Here is a 20,543-nt window from a genome sequence, read left to right as displayed (position 1 = left end):
CCCGACATGTACTCAACCACGTCTCTAACCAATCACACTGAAACAAAATTGATAAATTTATGAATATTTAATTTTTTTAACTGACGTGATATAATATGATTGGTCTAGGACAGAGTTTGGGACAGCAGATCCTTATCCATTTTTTTTTAGAGAAAGGACTTTTGGCTCATCTTAAGGGCATAAGTGTCCTTTCCTTGGAAAATAAGTCCATCAATGTTTATAAATCGAAAAAAATGTATATACTCTTAATATATAAGTTTTATGTATTTTCAACATGTTATATATTATTCATTTATATATATTATATGTAAAGACAAAAAACTATTCATAGAACGTAAGAAGCAGATAAATAATTATATGCTTCTAGAAAAAATCGAAGAATTTTTTGGGAATCCTATAAAAGTGAATCATTCTTTTTTCTCTGATAGATGGTCAGAACTTCATATGAATTTGAACCCTACTGAGAGATCACTAGATGTAACTTTCATCTTATTGTTTTGCCCTTGATATTATTTTATTTTTACAAAAATTCAATATAATTTTAAGAAACCACCGTCAATACATTAATTAAGCACATCTGAAATAAATTGAACATTATAATAAAAACAAATAAAAATTATAATATAAATTACACCAATCACAATAGATGCATTATCTAAAAATTGAATATGTAATACTATGCAATATTGACCGGCATGCACAAAATGCATATTGACACACTGGTATCTATAACAGAGATAAATAGTGTATTGAATATATATAAATTTTTACACTAACAATATCTACATATTATACTCATATTTTTTATGCACTTATGTAAGGTGTTATTTATATTATGTTGATCATTATCAAATTAGTCAAGATATTGGTATAATTCGTTAATGGTTTAATCCATGATTTACTAAATAATATGATAAGTATTTTTATTTAAATCATTTATTAAAATAAAATGTGTGACATTCTAGTATATCATGTTTTAGAAATATAAAAAATATAATGGTTGTGTTTGATTTTCGCAATAATATTATCGTAAAGAATAAGTCACTTTCGTACAAGGTTTGTAACTTTGAATGGAAATCAATTAATATGAATGATACGATGTAAATGAAAATTGGCTCGTATGGCCGAGCTTAGTTAATTTTGACTAATATTATTGTGTGATCGATATAATTATTGTATTATACATGGAAATCAGCTCACCAATTTTATGATTGAAGTGGCTAGTACAACAAGGGTAGAAGCATTGTGAACTGTGTAGCATGGAACTTTCGAAAATTATGCTCTCTAAAACGACGTTGTTTATGCGTTTTTTTTAAATATATGTATAAATCGGTCGGTTTAGTCAAATTTCAATTGGTTCACTGGTTTTACCAAATTCGACCAGTTTTTATCAATTTTGATATTTGGTCGGTACAACAACCATGTCGTACCAGTTAGGGATCCGGTTGACAGACCAATACGACCCAATTTTTACATCATGGCCTATTTGTCAACTATTATCAGTTTGAGTAGGACTGACAATGAACCGAACTAACTCAATATTCGTTTCAAAACTCAACTCGTTATTTAGCTCGATAAATTTGGTTCATGAACCAAATGAGTTGAACTTGAATTATTTTTTATAGTGATGTATACAATATTGTGCAATATTTTTTTAAAAATAAATAAATTATTTGAGTTGTCTAGATGAACCAATTCAAGCTGATTCGAATTGTTCGTGAACTTTATTCGAGACGAACTCGGGCTAAAAAAATAACTCTTATCGAACACGAGTCGAATTTTGAGTTGAGCAAATCCTTATCGAACTGAGCTGAGCTCCGATTCGACTCGGTTCGATTCATTTTCAGCCCTAATTTTGAGTATCAACTTGCTTGTTGTGGTTGTAAACCCTATCCAAGTGAACGAATTGCAAATGAATTCTTAAAAAATTAACCAAACCATAATTTTCAGGTTAGTATAATTCAATTCCACTGGTTTCCCATTTCAATGCAGAATCACTTAATTTTAATTTTTTATATCGCATAATGTCATGACCATACCTGAAATAAGGATGATTAACATATTATATATCACTGTTATTAATACTGTACCAATTATTAATCCGGTTAGAATATTGAATCGAACTTTTAATCATGGGGATTTAGTGGACCTTACATTAGTAAAGCAACGCCTTCTTGATAATGAGTTTAACACAAAAAAAATGTTCTATTATGCTTCTAGTATATGAAATAAATTTAATGTTTAATTGCTGCTATCCATTAAGTTTTTTATATGCCAATATATATACACACTATCTCTTTAAAGCTTCATTAGAAAATATTTTTATTTTATTTTTTACTCTTCATTATTAAATTTACTTTCCAATATTTTTTATTTTCTACTTTCCATTTTTGATTTTTTGGTACTACCAATAATATTCTTTCACTATATGAGTAAGAAATTAACCCTTTTTGAGTGAATGATTGACCATCCAATAAGTGTCATTAGTAAGAATTGAACCTTTGAGCTTTTAGTCATCACAGAGATCTAGTAGACCTTATACCACTAAATCAACGTCTTACTATTTGCAATATTAATTAGAGTAAATTATACTAATACCACCTGAGTTTTAGTAAAATTAAAAACACAATTTTTTTCAAAACATATACAAATCACCCATAATTGTATATATTACTTTTACTACCCCTGTAAGAGAGATAATTGTAATTTCTTAAATAAAAAGTAATCATACGTGTAATTAAGTCAAATTATATTGTGAAGGCAATTCTAAATAATATAATAGTTGATGTCTATTTCTCTATTCATTATTTTTATCTATTACAAACTACATCAATAATTTTAAGGAGATGTTTAAATTACTATTATATTATATTACAACTAACCAAAATAATAATAGATATTCACTCTTGTACTATTTAGATTTTTCTTCACAATAAACCATATTTTATTTGACTTAATTACACTTGTCACAATTTTTTATTTAAGAAATTATACTTATCTTTCTCCTAAAGATAATTAGTATAATGTATATATATTAAGGGTGATTTTGTAGGTTTTAAAAATGTATACGTAATTTATATAAGTGTAATTTACTCTATTAATTATATCACATATTAATAATACCATTTACCATACTAATCTACTTTAAAAATAAAACCAAAATTAGAAATATCCAGCAATAAAAAATCTAAAAAATGTTTTCACCTCTAAAAGAAAAACTCAACAGGCTAAATAAATAAGAACAAATAAACAAAAAATGTAATATTTATGTAGTAAAATTTATATACATTTAGTACATTTCTCTCATTTATTTGTATTAATTATTTAAATATAAAATTTGTATACTGATAGTGTAAATTTTTTTATATTGCCGATACATCATCTGTCATTGATTTATAATAGTTTTATTTGAAAGTCAATGATAGTCAACTTTTGAATGATGGATATTTGCCGATAATGTAAAAAACACTTACACTGTTAGTGTAAAAAACACTTATATTATGAGTGTATAGATATTAAATCCTAATTATTTTTATGTAAGAGTCTATCATAATTAAAAATATATGATTTATAGTATAACGACAATATAAAAACTATTACACTGTCAGTCTCTTTCTCGATAAATAAAGAAAACATTGATGGTAGGGGTGTTCGCAGTCCATTTGGATCCGCTTTTGGCAAAAAATCATCCGATCCAAACACATAATTAATATGTGGTCCGGTCCGGTCTGGTCTGTTTGTATTAAGATATCCAATCCAATCCGGTCAAAGTATTATATGCAGTTTCAGTTCGGTTCGGATTGGTTTTTTTATAAAAAATTAAAATTGCACATACACTCAAAACTCATAAAAATTACTAAACATTTAGAATAAAACATCAAAAAATAATGTTCAACAACATCAAAACAACATTTAAAAAGTGTCCAATAATATTAAAAGTAAACAACATCAATAAACAACAAGACAATAACAATAAAGTAAACAACGACAACATCACTATTAACAACAACCGCAAAACTGTATTTAACCAATTTAGACATCAAAGAACAATTTAGGAGTTGAACATAGGTTAAATGTAGAAGATACTTAAAAAAGTTACATACTTAAATAATTTCAGTCCCGTGTGAATCGACTTGGATCCAAGAGGTGAATTCGAAAACCAGACCAGACCAATCAATCTTTAATAAAAATATCCAATACAATCCAAACATATTCGGTTTGTGCAGTTTCAATCTATTTTGATTTGGTTTTCAGTTTTATGTTTGGACCGGAGGAGGACCAATCCATGTGTCTTTACAGAGAAGAGAGAGAGGCCACATGATCTAATAGTGAATGAGAATTGACTTAAAATAAAAAAATCGATTCTCATCAGAATCAACTTTCTTCAACAAACACAACACTCTTTATTACCATTATTTGGTAACTCATCTTCTTCCAAAACACACAAAAGTGCTTAAAATAAAATCAGATTATTATTATTATTATTATTATTAACTCAATTTCGTAAGAATGAGTCATGAACGAAGCTTTTCTGTTAACCGCTCCGATTATGAGCTTCTTGAAGAAGTTGGTTACGGCGCCACCGCCACCGTTTATAGAGCTAACTTTCTTCCTCTCAATCAACTCGTTGCTATTAAGTCCTTGGATCTCGAACGATGCACTCTTAATCTGGTTTGTAATTAAGTTACACTGGTTGTTGTTATTAGTTGTTTTGTTTTTTTATGATTGTTTGGTGGATTTGAAGAAGGTGATTGATTAATTAAGTGATTATGATTTGTTGATTTGAAGAAGCTGTTAGATTAATTAACTGATTGCTATTAGTAGATTTGTTTTGTATGATTTATTGATGGATTTGGAGAAGCTGATTGATTAATTAACTGATTATGATTAATTGATTTGTTGAGTTGAAGAAGCTTATAGCTTAATTAACTGATTATTATTAACAGATTTGTTTTGTATGATTGATGGATTTGATGAAGATGATGGATTTAAAGAAGCTGATTGATTAATTAACTGATTATGATTTATAGATTTGTTTTTTTATAATTGGTTGATTTGTAGAAGCTGATAGATTAATTAACTGATTACTATTAATTGATTTGTTTTTTGTGATTGATTTGAAGAAGCTGATTGATTAATTAAGTGATTATTGTTAATAGATTTGTTTTTTATGATTGATTGATTTCATGAAGCTGATAGATTAATTAAGTGATTATTGTTAATAGATTTGCTTTTTTTATGATTGGTTGATGGATTTGAAGAAGCTGATTGATTAATTAACTGATTATTATTAATAGATTTGTTTTTGTATGATTGATTGATTTCATGAAGCTGATAGATTTATTAATGAACTAACAGGATGATATACGAAGAGAGACTCAAACGATGAGTTTGATTGACCATCCTAATGTTGTGAGAGCATTTTGTTCTTTCACGGTGGATCATAGCCTTTGGGTGGTGATGCCATTCATGAATGAGGGTTCTTGTTTGCACCTCATGAAGTCAGCCTATCCTGATGGATTTGAAGAGGACGCGATTGGATCTATACTCAAAGAGACTCTCAAGGCTTTGGAGTATCTTCACCAACAAGGCCATATACATCGAGATGTTAAGGTAGGTAACCTCCTTTTTGATGTAAGGTAATGTTCGACACAATTAGATTATAAGCTTATAAGTTAGGAGCTAATTGGATGAGAAATGTATGGTACAAATAGTTGATAAGATAATTGATAGCTGTAAAATGACTTAGGCTTTGTTTGACACAACTATTTGATAAGCTAGCTGAAGGCTTATTATAGTAACTTAGTAAGAATAGTTGATAAGCTAACTGATAGTTGTAAAATGACTCACACATTGTTTGGCACAACTCGCTGATATGCTACCTAAAAGCTTATTATAAGCTAGGAATAAGCCTCTTTACTGAACACCAACATGTAGCTTATTTTTTGTTCAAAACTTCAGATAAGTTAGTTAACTAGCTTATAAGGTATTTGGTGGTGTTACCAAATTGACTCTAAAGCTAGCAAAAAACTCTTTATGAGTAAGTGGAGTTCATCTTGGGCCCACTAAATAGAAAGTGAACCTCACATGAAAATTACATTGTTTTGAGGAGACTGTTAAAAAGAGCTGTGTTTCTAGTATTTTTCTTCCCACTTTACTCTTTTTTTTGTTTCTCATGTATTTGAATCTTGATTCATGTTCCTTATTTCTTATTGTGGTTATAGGCTGGGAACATTTTACTTGATAGCAGTGGCACTGTAAAGCTTGGTGACTTCGGTGTTTCCACTTGCATGTTTGATAGTGGTGATAGACAGCGATCGAGAAATACGTTTGTGGGGACTCCTTGCTGGTATCACATGTTATCAAAATTTATACTTTCTCAAAGCTCTTTTTTTTGGTAAATATGTGATGATGCCTCTTTGTCTTTCTGTTACAGGATGGCTCCAGAGGTACTGCAACCAGGAAGTGGTTATAATTCCAAGTGAGCCATTTAACTTATTCATAGCATAACTAGAATCCAGACCATAATTTTGACCTCAGTATAATGTTTAAGTGTTGAAATTATAGGGTTTGAGTATAGCGGGAGAAAAAAGAATGCTTAAAGTAGTAAATTTATATTGATACTATTGTGAATGATTATGTAATACAAAGACATAATACTAACCCCCTATTATATAAATACTACTCTCTCAATTAAACAAGGAAAAAAATCATAAAAGATAAAATAAAGTAATATCATAAACCCTAAGAAATCTTCTAAGATATTATCATGATAATATGAGATTTATCTCGATCCAAATATATTCTAGAAACATGCATGCATATATGTTCCTCTCCTTCTAGAGTTTAGTTTGATATGATTGTGTGTGTATTTCTTGTGATTTTTTGCCTCTACAAAACCATTGTGCCATTTATGTCACAAGTTACAACTAACTCAACATTTGATTACAGCTAATTTGCTTTATTATTTTGGGCATGAGTGAAGTCCTATATTAATTTAGATACGAGATACATGATATTTGCTTTTAGATCCATTAAACATATTTATTCATGCCTGATAAAAGGGAGGAATAATGATCCACATCAGCATGAGAGATGGGGTAGAAGGTAATATGTATGGGGTAGACATGTGACAGGAAGGGAGAGTGAGAAAGCTAGTTGAGTTCAGTTAGAATGGAAGGGGGGTTAATGTAAAGGGTAGCAATGAGAGAGAGGTAAGTGTTGAAATTTAATGGTTTATATTAGGAAGGGGGAAAGTTTAAAAAGAGACTTCGAACCTCTGTAGTTATTTGGGTGGAGGATGTCATATCCTACTATCTTGCAATTCTCTTCCTTTTTAAGGGATTTATGTTTCTATGAATAAAAATGAGACTTTGAATAATAGAATATTATATTGATATAATGTAGGGCTGTAAACAAGTAAAATAGAAGTTCAGCTCAACTCAATAAGAAATGATTCACAATTCAAAACTCGACTCGAGTTTTGATATAAACCACTTTTTTGTAACTCAATCTCACTTCAAACCAAGATCTCGATTTGTTTGGTTAGTTTCACGGGCTCAAGTTGTATGTACTAAATGACTAAATGAGACAATTTGGACTAATGAACTAGACTAGCTTGTCAACATTCATTATAACTTGGTTCATAACTCAGTTTGACTAATCAATTTTCTCATAATTATTCTATTTTCTAGTCCAGGAACCGAACAAGTAGAGAACAATACTTACCTCAAGTTATTACTCGTTTAGATAATGAATTAAGTTCGCTAAGCTACTTAACAACTTATGTCTAAAACTGATCTCAAATTAGCTAGTTCGTTGCTAGCCCTATATAATGTATGATTACATGATGGTAAACTGCAGAGCACTGACCTCTTTATATACTAGTATTAGACTCCTAATTGTAATTAAACCATGTAAGGAAACAAATCATTGAATATAATGAAATTTGAAAACCACTTGGAAGAGATTGCCTAAGACTAACATACTCCAGAGTAACCTCAAAATAGTCTGATACAGTGAAGATATTGTGAAATATTTTCTAAATACTCCGACTTCCTTTTTCCCGCTAAAGCATACTATGTTTTATGCTTGTCACAATGAAGGCTATATAAAGAAAATAACACAAAAATGAAGTTGGCTCCATAAAGCATGGTTGATAAACAAAGTCATGGATGCACATAGGTTGAGGAGATGAGTATTGCTGAAAAGATAACTCAACCTTGCTAGAATCATCATTATAATCATTATCGTCATCAACAAATCTTTTTAAATGGTTCACCTATAATTGTTTTGGTCTCCCTATATCTTTAGCCATTGGGATATCCTCCACTTGATCTACTCTTCTTACTCTTACCGAGGCCACTAATGGTCTTCTTACGTGGCCAAACTGCCTAGCGTAGGGTATTGTAAAGTTCAATGAAGGTATTATGAAATATTTTCTAGATATTCAAACAGTATGGAAGATTTGAGTGTGAAAAGTGTGGGAGGAGAGTGGTCCCTTGAAGAACCTCTGGTTTGCTATTTTTTCTTTTGTTTGGTAACTGTCATTTTGGTATTGGAGCTCCCAATTTGGGAGCTTTGCTTGGTCTTTGTTGCTCTCTGTTATTTTATGAATTTGTTGCTCTCTGTGTACCTCCATTGGAAAAGGAGGTACAAAGCACGGAGCTCTGATACCATGCAGTTTTTTCGGAAGAGATATTTTTTGTTGTTGTATTATTTACAACTGATACACTTGTATTTATAATCAGAATTGGTAATAACCAATTTGCTATGTAAGTTAGGAAATAGACAATACATGATATCTATCAAATCAAGCATTAACTTCGATACTAGCTCTAGTCCATTTTCAAGCTTTACTTTTTTAAATCTTGGAAATAGCCTCTCCGCTTGCGGAGGTAAGGCTGTGTACATCTACCCTCCCCAAACCCACTAAGTGGTAGTCTCGTGCATTGTGTCGCCCTTACTTTCTCAAGCCCAGTGCCTCAGTCCTATTGATTCATAAGATGGAGGGTGAAAGTTTTTGTAGGTTAAAGGCCTTTAATCACATCACTGTGTTTTGACAAGTTCCTTATAATCGCTATTGATTAATTGCTCTAGGAGCAAGGCAGGACAGTCATCTTCTCTAAATTCGTTTGAAGTTAAAATATCATCAAATCTGGGTGCTCAAGGAGCATCTAGCATGTTCCTAAAATGACTGCGTCACATGTGTAGGAGGTAATGCCATTTGTGTTGTCTAATGCCCCTTCCACTTTTCAAGCTACTATCAATAACTTTACACCATATCTATGGAAGTTTGTATGTTTGTTTTACGACACAATGGTTAAAGAAGTTGTCAATGCAACAGTAACATCTAAGTCAAAAGATTGTGTGGCCCCTTATGCAATAGTTGAAGAGGGAAGGATTTGGATGATCCATAAAATCAGTCAACCTTTGAAGCGCTCAAGGCTGCTGTGGCCTCCATTCTGGTTGGCCGTCCCTAACTTTAGGCAGACAACTACAGTAGAAACTGATGCACTGGCAATGGTCTTATGGTTGTTTTAATGCAAGGACGGATGCCTATGGCTTATAATAGTCCAGGTTTGTCTGAGAGGGAACCTTCCAAGTTACTGGGATGTGATTTTGGGGGAACCAGAGGGGTAATAATAGTGACATTGGTGGGTAATGGAGCTACTCATAACTTCATATCTATGAGGCTGGCAACGGTTTTGGGGTTAGAAGTCAGTAGGACTGGAACATGGGAAATCCAACTTGGTGATGGTCGTAAGAGGTTAGCACAGGGAAAATCTTCTACTTGGTGGTGGAATTGGAGAGTTTGTGTATTTCAATTTTCCGATATCCTTGAGTTGGGGAACTTGATTTGATATTAGGAATAGCTTGGCTGGAGATATTGGGAGAGGTCATGACAGACTTTTCTATTTTCTTACCTCTGGTCTCCATCAGTATATGCATGGGAAGTCTCTTGTAACTGCCTAGTCACATGGCAGGAAGGGAGTGAGAGAGCTAGTGGAATTGGTTTAAATGGAGTGTGGGTAAGTGTAAGGGATAACTGGGAGAGGTATGGAAGAATTGTGTGTGAAAACTCTAGAAGGGTGGTCCCTCGGAAAACCTTTACTGTTTTCTTTCTTCTTTTATGTTTCAGGTACTTATCAATGTCTATTTAGAAGGTTGTAACTTACTTCAGAAAGCACATTTTAGATAGCTTCCATTGGCTGAAATTCTTTGTTTCTTGTACATTTTGTTTAATCTAAACCGCAAAGCATATTTTGTTGTGCGACGTGCCAAGTTTATTCTTATTGCTGTTGTACACATGTCTGACAGGGCTGATATTTGGTCTTTTGGAATTACTGCTCTGGAGTTGGCTCATGGTCATGCACCATTTTCAAAATATCCTCCAATGAAGGTATTTATATCCAGTGGTTTTTCAGAAAGACTGTCTAGAGAGATGTTGAACATTGTTTATTGAAGTTCATGTGATATAATACAGGAGAAATACTTACTTTTTGCTTGATGTATAGGTTCTTCTAATGACCATACAGAACGCCCCTCCTGGACTTGATTACGACCGTGATAAAAAGTTCTCTAAGGTATCAGTGTTCTTTCTGGCTAGAATTCAGGAGTCATAATCATGAATATGATATTTACGATTTTATTTTCCTGGTATATATGGTTGGCTCAGGATTCTGTTATAGTTGCTCTACTGTGATGTGTTTCTTATATAATAGTACTCTAATTAAAGTATATCCAGTTGTGATCAGTCTTTTAAGGAAATGGTTGCAATGTGCCTGGTGAAAGATCAAACAAAGAGACCATCAGCAGAGAAGTTACTGAAACATTCCTTCTTCAAGAATGCGAAACCTCCCGAGCTTTCTGTGAAGAAATTGTTCGCTGACTTACCACCTCTTTGGAATCGTGTAAAATCCCTCCAGGTTGCTTTCTTACACGATTTGGTTTAGGTTTTAGAATTCTCTTTTCCTGGTAATTTTGCTTGACCATCACAAAACCTTGCAGCTTAACGACTTAGCTCAATTAGCACTGAAGAGAATGCCTTCTTCAGAACAAGAAGCAATATCTCAGGTAAAAGCTGCTAATCAAATTTGAGTGTCAAATAATGTGATATTCATTGATTTTTAGGAGCACTTTCATGAATTGGTTACATGATCAAGTTAACAATTTTTTTAACTGAGTTCATACATAAATAGATACTTTGAAACTATAAGTCAACTGACAAAACAAAAACTGTACATTAAAGTATGGATTCGTTCCAAATAGATTTTGGTACCTACTAGTTCCTATTATGTTTACTTCTTTTGTTTTAAATATTTAGTACCCTATATAATTTTACTCCTCATTTGAATGTAGTGAATAAAATCATAACTGTTAAATATTATTGCACAATTTTAATAAAAAATAGTAATTAAAAAGTTAATAATGGTGACTAGATTTTGTAATGATGTCATATGCTTTCTCTTCATTAAAATTCAAATCAAATATTATCTTCATCAAAATTAGATAACATAAATAGTGTAATATATTTTATTAAAGAGAAAAATGTATAGACTCACAATGTAAGAGATTTATACATTGTCATTGCATCATCCGTCGTTTATATTTAATTATCATTGACTTTAAATACAAGTGATACAAATGAATGGTTGGTGATGTAGTGACTGTGTTATGTGTATAAATAATGTATAGTTATTATTACATTCTTTATTAAAATAGATGTGTTGCTTTTTGTATTAAAAAAGTAAAATTTGATGGAAAATCTTATACTCTCCTTCTCAATTAAATGAAGCACCTCTCTTTTCATTAAGACAAGACCGTGTTACACTTTATTAAAAATTAAACTTTGAAAATTAAGAGTACTATAATATCTAACATACCTTTAATTAAATTAATGTTTTAAATTGAGAGGATATGGTTTTTTTGGTCAAAATTAAAAGGTGGGGTTTACTTACTCCTACACAAATTGGAGTAATAGTTGGTTAGTTCTCAGTGTAATGTGCATTTATCTTTGAATGTTGATCAAAATAAGATTCAAAGGTGAGGATTCATTGATTTCATTTCTTACAATAACAAGTTCTCTAATCTCAGTAGTTCTGACACATACACACTCTCTTTCTCCCTCTCACAAAAGATGTATTATATATTTATGAAGAAGAAATTCATGGAGATGGATGTATTACATGACAGATTTTTGCTTGGTTTTTAGTACATGGATAATCACTTGTAGAATCATTAAAATCTAATCCACTTCTGTAATTTACATTAGAGTGAATACCACCGAGGAGTTAGTGCGTGGAACTTTGATGTTGATGATTTGAAAGCTCAAGCTTCGTTGGTATGAATTATTGTGTTGTGATCCTTTTTACTTGACTAGTTTGTCTTTTTGTTTGTTCTGAAATAGTTTCTTCAATTTTGCTAGTTGCGGGATGAGGATGATATTGTAGACATAAGGGAAGAAGAATACAAGGTTGTAAGGAATACCTTACCTTGTTGGTTACTTGGTTCAATGTTCTAAGCTTTCTACACCTACAAGTAATCCATTTTCATTTTTACAGGATGTAACTGATTCCCAGTCTAGTGCTGGCAAAGAGAACACCAAGAACTCACCAAAGGATGATATCACTTCATATGTAGATGGTAGTGACACAAAACATATTGAGCAGAGTGAATATGCGAACAAAAAGAAGATTCTTGAAAGTGATCTGAGAGAACCTGGATTGCCCAATAATTTTATTTGGAATAGAAATGGTTCAATAGCAGAGGCAACATCTACTATAGAGAAGGATGCTAGTTTGAGCAAGATTAAAACTCAATCTGCGAAAAATCGTGAAACCCAAAGCGGGCCATTGGTGCCAGGCGCAGTCCTCAGTCGTTCTTCAACAGACAGAGGACGTACATTTGAAAGGTACATTGTATTTTTGTATTATATCCTTTTTCTTGGTTCTTATTTTAGGCTATCATTGGAAGTTTTAGAGACTCAAATGGAAGAGTCTGAATAGTTATAAAATTGGGGTTTGGATTTAAAGAGAAAAGAGGAGAATAAGAATAACTAACATGGCAGTTGCTTCAACGCATCGGGTTGAGTTTCAGTTATAAAGCATTTGGTAAATCGGGCAAGTTACAACCATTGTTTCAATTATTTCCATTGTTTTACCTTTAAGGGTGCCTATATTCCATTTTTCAACTGGTATCCTAGACCAGTGAACTATCTTCTTTACCTGCAACTGTCAATGCACGTACATAAACTCTTGCGTATTTTTCACTACATCTAAGTGGTGATGCAATGACCCTTGCTCTTTTGACACTGTACTTAAGCAATATAGTGCGTTGCTTCTGGGCAACGACCTAGCATTAACATTATCACATTGTTGATCCATATCATAGAGACTCGACAAAGTTTACGTTGGTTGTCGACTATCTAACACAACCTTTACCTTTTATCTGGGCATAGGACCAACTATGTATAATATCAAGCGCACGTCAATAAGTTTCTATTTCGAACTAAAGATGGATATTCTAGCATTTCCTTACAACCAAATGTACCAAAGTAACCCTAAAGATAGCACCTTGCAAATCTTTTTAGCATATATTGTAGAGCCAAACCCCCTAAAATTAATACTCAAACTGTAGTAAATCCGTGTTAAACCCATTGTTCACCAGAGACACCAAACATGTTATTCCAGAGAAAGGAAACCCTTGACAAACGCAAAAACAAATGAGTACCATGTTAACAACTAGATCTTAGAGAGAGAAATTGATTTCCAGATAGGCTTATCCAGTATGAAAGAGACAATATTGGGAGTTGAAGTGAATCTGGAAATATTATTTGCAGGAAAATAAACCCGCAGTGTCAAAAGAGTAGATCCACAAAGATGAATCGAATCCAGCGATAATAAATGAGTATGAAACTCAGATTTCCTTGTAATGCAAATTCCTAAAGAAGTGAAAATTCCCGGAAATAGGAATGCGAAGACAAATGGAACTGAAGTCCACGAGCATTATGCAAAGTAGAGAGATTATCAAGCCTAGGATATGCACTTTGGATGGGTAGTGCTACCCACCCAAAAATCCTCCTAAAAGTTAATATGAGAGCCATCTCCAGAACCCAAGGAAATAAGAGATCTAAAAGAAGCATAATAATGCTATATAAATTTCGAAGGGCTATCATTCGTAGCAATAGCCACTGAACTAGCATCCACTGATTTGAGTGCAAATCGTAGGTATACTTCAACTTACTTGATTACGAAAGGGAGTGGACTATAAAGCAAAATGCCAGAGCCATTAGCTACTAAAGCAATGTTTTTCAGAAAACAAATTTCCACAACCCAATCCTCCTTTTTTAGGTCTACTGCAATGTCCTAACTAACCAGACGACCTAAAGTAATCCCATTAAATCCATCTTCTCTATTCTTTATGAATGGCCATAGGAATATGAAAAAGAGAGATAGTACAGTGGGATACTGGACAAAGAAGATTAAATGAGACACACGACCTCTGCAAGAAAAAGAAAGCACCTTTTCATCTTTTAACCAGTTGGAAAATTTTCTGACAGAATCTTTGGGTAAGAGCAAGTGATAAGGGCATGAGGAAGAAGAAAGATCAGGGGAGAGGGGAGAATGTGAGGGAGTCATGTGGATATATTTTATTACTTCTAAAAGAAATTAGGGAAGAAGTTTAGAACTAAGTAAAGTTGCAGCATTCTGATTTATATGGTGACATCTGTTATAATAAGTCAGTCATGTGAAAACGATGAAGAATATGGAAGAATGAGAATGCGCATAAAAAATAATATGCTTGGGATATGTTCTCCATTTGAAATTGCAGTTGGTAATTCATTGATTATGCTGTTTACTTTTTGTGGATAAAGGTGATTATTATATTTATTAAATCAGAAAATATTCATTGTCACGTGCAATGAACTATATTTTTTATTATGTTTTAAGAAATATTTTTTTCTTCTTAGAGTTACATTTGAAATCTGTTGTGATAAATGTGTAGGCATGAATACCCCATTTTTCCTTATCGTTCATGAGCTCTATAACTGTCCTATATTGAAAGTTTCTACTTTTCGTGTGCCTCATTCCATTTCTTAATGCATTCTTCAAGGTCATTGTGGTTTTCTTGTCAATGTCATGATGTTTTGCTTGATAATATGTAATGCTGCAGTACTTCCAGGCTTGAGAATGGGAATCAATTACCAAGTGAGAAAAATATTCATCAAGTGCGACGAGCTCCAAGTTTTAGTGGCCCATTGATGCTCCCAACACGAGCTTCAGCAAATAGTTTATCGGCTCCAATAAAGCCCTCTGGAGGTATTTAAATTATGCTCTGTGAACTGTTAGGCTATGCGTTGAATCTATAGTAGTTTTTAGCCAAATGATTTATTCCTTTGTTTTGATTTGGTCACACCACTCTTGAAGGTTTCAGAGATTCCATGGATGACAAGTTTAAGGCTAATCTAGTGCAAATTAAAGGGAGATTCTCCGTGACATCAGAAAATTTAGATCTTGTGAAGGTATGCATTATTCTTATAATTGGGCTATCCTATCATGCAACTTTAACTGACTGAATGTTGTGTCATAGGATATTCCTTTATGTTCAGTGTCACACCGATCTTCACAGGTTGGTTGTCAGTCTAATTGATTATCATTTTATAGTTATGTTTTTATTCTCTTTAATATGATACTATGTTCCTGTCACATTTTATACAGGGATCGACAATTCGTAAATCTGCTAGTGTTTGTGATTGGATGTCAGATTCTAAACAAATGGTTTGTTAGCTGTTTGCATCAAACCTAATTGTCTTGTTTATCTGCATTTCTACTATGTTTATTCCATGTTTGGTTAACAGTCCTAAAACATTTCATACACTACACAAAGTTAAAAAAAGAGTTCTTCAATTTTGTGAAACTTTTGCTTCCCGGGTTGATTGCAGAGCATCTAGGATGTATCATTTCCATATTATTTTATTTGATATATAAGTTATAAAATTTAAGTTCAGTGTTATGGAAGAAGGAAAAGAGAGAATAGAAATTCAAAATAATGAGGCTGATTAAATGATATGATGATCATGTGTTACAAAAGACAAACTGATTGGTCGGGTAGACCCATAGAAGTCAGGAATAACTAAAGACAATAAGAAACAAAGACAAAATGAAAAGATTAACATTAAAAAAAGGAATAAGTGATTGTGGTATCACCACTAGAAGGTGGATAACAGATATTATTGTGTTGGGTCAGTTGGGAACTGATTGGAAGAGTAACTGCGGAATTTGTAGCAGTTGTTGGGAGAAGAGAGATCATGGACTAATTAGTATGTTAATGAGCTGGGGCAATTATATAGCAATTAGAAGGACTAAATACGGGAGTTGGGAGCGGGGAAGAAGGTATCGAAAAAGGCATCCAGTCATTGAGTGAAGAATTGGGGCCTTAGAGTTAAAAAGCGATCATTATCTTAAGCAATGTTTTCCAGATAAAAAGCGATCATTATGCAATGTTTTCCAGATCATTATCTTAGAGTTAAAAAGATACTCTAAAATATTCTAAGATACTCTAAAATATTAGATATCTTAGAGTTAAAAAGCGATCATTATCTTAGAGTTAAAAAGATACTCTAAAATATTCTAAGATAAAAAGCGATCATTATGCAATGTTTTCCAGATATTAAGGTTTGGCTGTCTTAAATTGAATCCAATTATCTTAAGCAGATTGGTCAGGCCCCCACAAGTACTGCCACTACCAACATCTCTGGATCACTTCTTGTGCCTCACCTTCAAAATCTTTTCCAGCAGACATCTATTCAACAGGTTCGGCAAGTAGCATGCTTGTTAAAAGTTTGGCCATCATAAATGTAAATTTGACTAATTATTTTCTAAATGGAATGTTCTATTACATTCCAGGACCTTATAATGAATTTGTTGAATAGCTTGCAACAAGATGAAGCAAATGATGGTGAGTTAAGAATTTTCCATTTGTTATGTTTGGAGTGATTGTGTATGGTATGGAATGACAATGAGTTCATCAATGTTTTCAGTTTCACAGAATGGAAGGTTGCCACCATTACCTAATGGTTCAGAGGACAATGGAAGTGTGAGTATTTTTTCAGTTGATTTATCCTCTTATCTTGTATGCTATTAAAATATATGAAAATACCTTAGAATATCTTAAATTGTATTATAGAGAATATCTAGATAATAATTAGATATAGAGAGAATCTATTAGATTTGTTTAGAGTATCTTAAAAGATCTTTTAAGGATTGTCGTTGCCTCTACTATTTTATCATGAAATTGTTTTGGTTATTTTCTTTTCTAAGGATTATTTGTAAAAAGCTTAAAACTTAGTAAGCTTTAGCTTGAGGGAAAAATATTAGAATATATTAAAGTATCTTAGACTATCTTAAATTATATTATAGAGAATATTTGGATGATACTTAGATAGAGAGTGTTGTAATATTAGGAGGTTCACTTTATTATTAGAAAGTATGCTTCTATTACTATTGTGATTTCATAGTATCATGAGGAGATTTTATAGCAATTAGGGGATTTTGTACATCTTTACTTATTTCCTTAATTAGGTCATTCTTAGCCTATAAATTGCAGTCATTCCTTATAGTTTTATTCAAGCAAATAGATTATTATTCACCTCCTTTCAAGTATGAAAATATCAATATTATGATGATTACATCTTAGATTTGTTTAAATTATCTTACAAGATGTCTATTGAGATTTGTTTTTATCATTTGTTTCCTTACTTGATTAGGAGTCTAGCATTATTATAAATAGGGGTTAATATTATGTTTTTGAATCACAATATTATCAATACAACTTATTATTTTGGTCATTCTTTTTTTCTCCTTCCATATCTAAACCGTATGATTTCAACATGATATTAGAGTCATATTATTTGCCTCAAGGGAAGCTCATCCTTTTGTTTGTTGGTTTTTGGTTGTCACCTTTCTCACTTCTTCTTAGTTGTTGTTGTCTTCCCACTTTTGTTTTATCGTCCTCCTAGCCTCCATCTTTAGTATGTTGTTAAAATTTAGTATGTTGGTTATAATATATGAAAGTATCTTAGAATACTGTAAATTACATTATAGAAAATATTATTATTTTAATATTGGACTTTGGGCATACCATAGTTCCCAATGGTAGCACGTCTAGGTCATAATTTTTTGCCAGTTTGGTGTTCCCCTTTGACCAAGCTGCAGGAAAAATTATTCAACATAACCATAAGACCTACAATGCTTTATGGTATTGTATGTTAGGCATCAAAATATCAATAAGAACATAAGTATGACTAATATGATGATGTTGCATTGGATGGGTGGGAATATAGGCAAATATGATCGGGAATAAGTGTATTAAAGGGAGAGTAGGAGCGATAAGTTTTGAGGAAAAGATGGTAGAGTCACACTTGAAATGGTTTGAACGTGTGGGAAGATGAGTAGAAGCCCCGATTAGGAATCTCGAAAGGAAGACTTGTAAAATAAAGAATTCTAGATAAAACCATTAAAAAGGATTTAGACATAAGTAACATATCTGAGGAAAAAAAATTTGATTGACTATAGTGACATCATTTGATTCACTGGGAAAAGGTTTTTATTGTTAATGTTATTAATGATGTTTCCTTCTCTTATCTTGGAGGTGTTTATAGGTTGAGACAACTGCTACAGAGAGGGAACGTGTTCTTCTGGCCAAAGTTTCAGAACTTGAGGCTCGGTTAGTTATGTCGGCTTGAAAGTAGTTCTGAGTATTCCTTTTTTTCTTTCAGTTCAAATAGCTTATTTAAATCCTCTTTCCTCACCAGGATGATCAATTTGACGGAAGAACTGGATGCTGAGAAATTGAAAACCATTCAGGTAAGTTTCTGTAGGTTTTCTATCTAGTCAACATTGCTTTGTTTTGTTCTTTAGGCTTAATATGTTTTTGGTCTCAAAAAGTTGACTTGATTTTGGTTTTAGTCTCTAGCACTTTTTTACCTGTCTTGGTTCTTAAATGTTCCAAAAGTTTAGTTTTTAGTCTCAACCATAAGAAGTGATGTAGGTCATGTAGCTAACACCCCACTGTCATGTGTCCCTACTAATTGCTGATGTGGCCAATTATGGTGTTTCGTGAGTCGACTAAAACCAAATAAAAGTTCGACGGATTAAAACCAGAGTCGAGAATTTCGTTATGCATGCTTTGCTTCCATTACATATTCATAGCCCATCTGCTGTTGGAATTTAGATGGCACCTAAGACACAATCAAAAATGACTAATTTGACCCGTATTTGAAATTTTTGGGACTATTTTGGTTTTTTCAATTTTTAAGGGACTAAACTGGTAAGATCGAAAAAACATGAGAGACTGAAATGAATATTAAATATAGCTTAAATATTTGAGTGGAATAATCTGAAGATTTTGTTATGCAACAGTTGCAACAACAACTGAACAGTGGGGAACAAAATGGGGACATAGCAGAGGAAATTGCATGAAAGGTGATTAACTCTGATATTCTTAATGAAGTACTTGTACATGTAGGCCTGAGTGCTAAATGATAGATCAACTTCATTCTTTCTCTCTCTCTCTCTCTGCTGAAGGAAAATTGTTTTATGAATTTTGATTAAGTGTCACATATCTTCCCCTATTCAACCCTGCTTTGTGGTCAATAAGCTTCTATCAAGATACAAAAGCAAATAAACAAAAATCATGTGTCAAGTTAATCTCATTGTTCATTGTTCATTGCAAAATTCAGATGTAACCAAGATTTTGTGTTGTTTTATATTCCAACCTGCTAAGTTTGGAAATGAGTTGTTGTTGTAAAAAAACAAAGTTATGGGGACATAAGTAACCCATGGAGAATATCTGTTGTAATTGTAAGTTGTAACTGTTAATATTATTACTCAATATTTGTTGTTGATGTATAGCTTTGTTGATGTAAGTGTAATTCAAGTAATTCTAGGACCAACTCGAGACGATTATTATTATTGTGAGAAATGAGAATAATTTATATTGATAACTAAATTTTATTTGAACGATCAAGATTAAAAGATATATGTACATTATTTTTCAATGATCATGTCATCATTAACTGACTTTTAATCTTGATTATTCATGTATGATAGTATAATGGAGATTTATTATTCTTGCAATTTTTATATGAAAATTATTCTCGCATAATAATGTATCTCTTAAACTTGACCCATCTTGCTTTTCTGGTCTAATATTTGGAAGACAGCCTTCATTTATAAACACAGGCACCTTCCTGTTTATGTCTCAGGTCTTTTATAATACTGAATCTCTATTATGATACATGATCCCAAAAAAATTAAGAATCTAGATTTTTTTTATATTTTTTAATTAAACCAATTTAAAACATTCAAAAATATATTTGGCCTAATATTTGAATATTGCAAGATCTAGTATTGGAGACTAGCTGATTTCTCATTCGAAGTCTATAATGGAAAGGTTAAGGGGCTCCAAGCATTGATTTTGAAAGTAAAAAGTGAATTGTAGGTCTTGATACTTTGAATATAAGCTTTTAATACGTTTATTTA

At 32.1% G+C, this 20,543-nt stretch overlaps 1 protein-coding gene across 3 annotated transcripts; it reads left to right on the top strand.

The window, feature by feature from the left end:
• LOC109344402 (serine/threonine-protein kinase BLUS1-like) lies at positions 4,365–19,893 on the top strand. 3 transcript variants are annotated; one of them, XM_019583182.1, is made up of 21 exons: positions 4,365–4,671; positions 5,359–5,613; positions 6,225–6,349; positions 6,437–6,481; positions 10,321–10,402; positions 10,518–10,586; positions 10,758–10,928; positions 11,011–11,076; positions 12,275–12,343; positions 12,428–12,475; positions 12,564–12,913; positions 15,175–15,320; positions 15,429–15,523; positions 15,592–15,630; positions 15,720–15,779; positions 16,716–16,814; positions 16,908–16,959; positions 17,042–17,097; positions 18,662–18,726; positions 18,815–18,866; positions 19,422–19,893. In XM_019583182.1, exons 1-21 carry the CDS (start codon positions 4,510–4,512, stop codon positions 19,479–19,481), a joined length of 2,166 nt encoding a protein of 721 aa, XP_019438727.1. In that variant the 5' UTR covers positions 4,365–4,509; the 3' UTR covers positions 19,482–19,893. The 3 variants fall into 3 exon arrangements, with proteins under 3 accessions (XP_019438727.1, XP_019438726.1, XP_019438728.1); XM_019583181.1 differs by having other exon boundaries at positions 12,428–12,478; XM_019583183.1 differs by lacking the exon at positions 15,592–15,630 and having other exon boundaries at positions 12,428–12,478.

This window comes from Lupinus angustifolius, chromosome LG03 (genome assembly GCF_001865875.1).
Source record: "Lupinus angustifolius cultivar Tanjil chromosome LG03, LupAngTanjil_v1.0, whole genome shotgun sequence".
Lineage (NCBI taxonomy): Eukaryota > Viridiplantae > Streptophyta > Magnoliopsida > Fabales > Fabaceae > Lupinus > Lupinus angustifolius.
The sequence above is the reverse complement of the archived record's forward strand: the minus strand, read 5'-3'. Positions and strand labels throughout refer to the sequence as shown.

Bases quoted from the DNA above. Each gene is read 5' to 3' on its own strand.
- LOC109344402 (XM_019583181.1), top strand. From the start codon at position 4,510: ATGAGTCATGAACGAAGCTTTTCTGTTAACCGCTCCGATTATGAGCTT. The intron at 15,780-16,715 runs GTTTGTTAGCTG...TATCTTAAGCAG, and splicing joins TGTCAGATTCTAAACAAATG to ATTGGTCAGGCCCCCACAAG. The intron at 18,867-19,421 runs GTAAGTTTCTGT...GTTATGCAACAG, and splicing joins AGAAATTGAAAACCATTCAG to TTGCAACAACAACTGAACAG.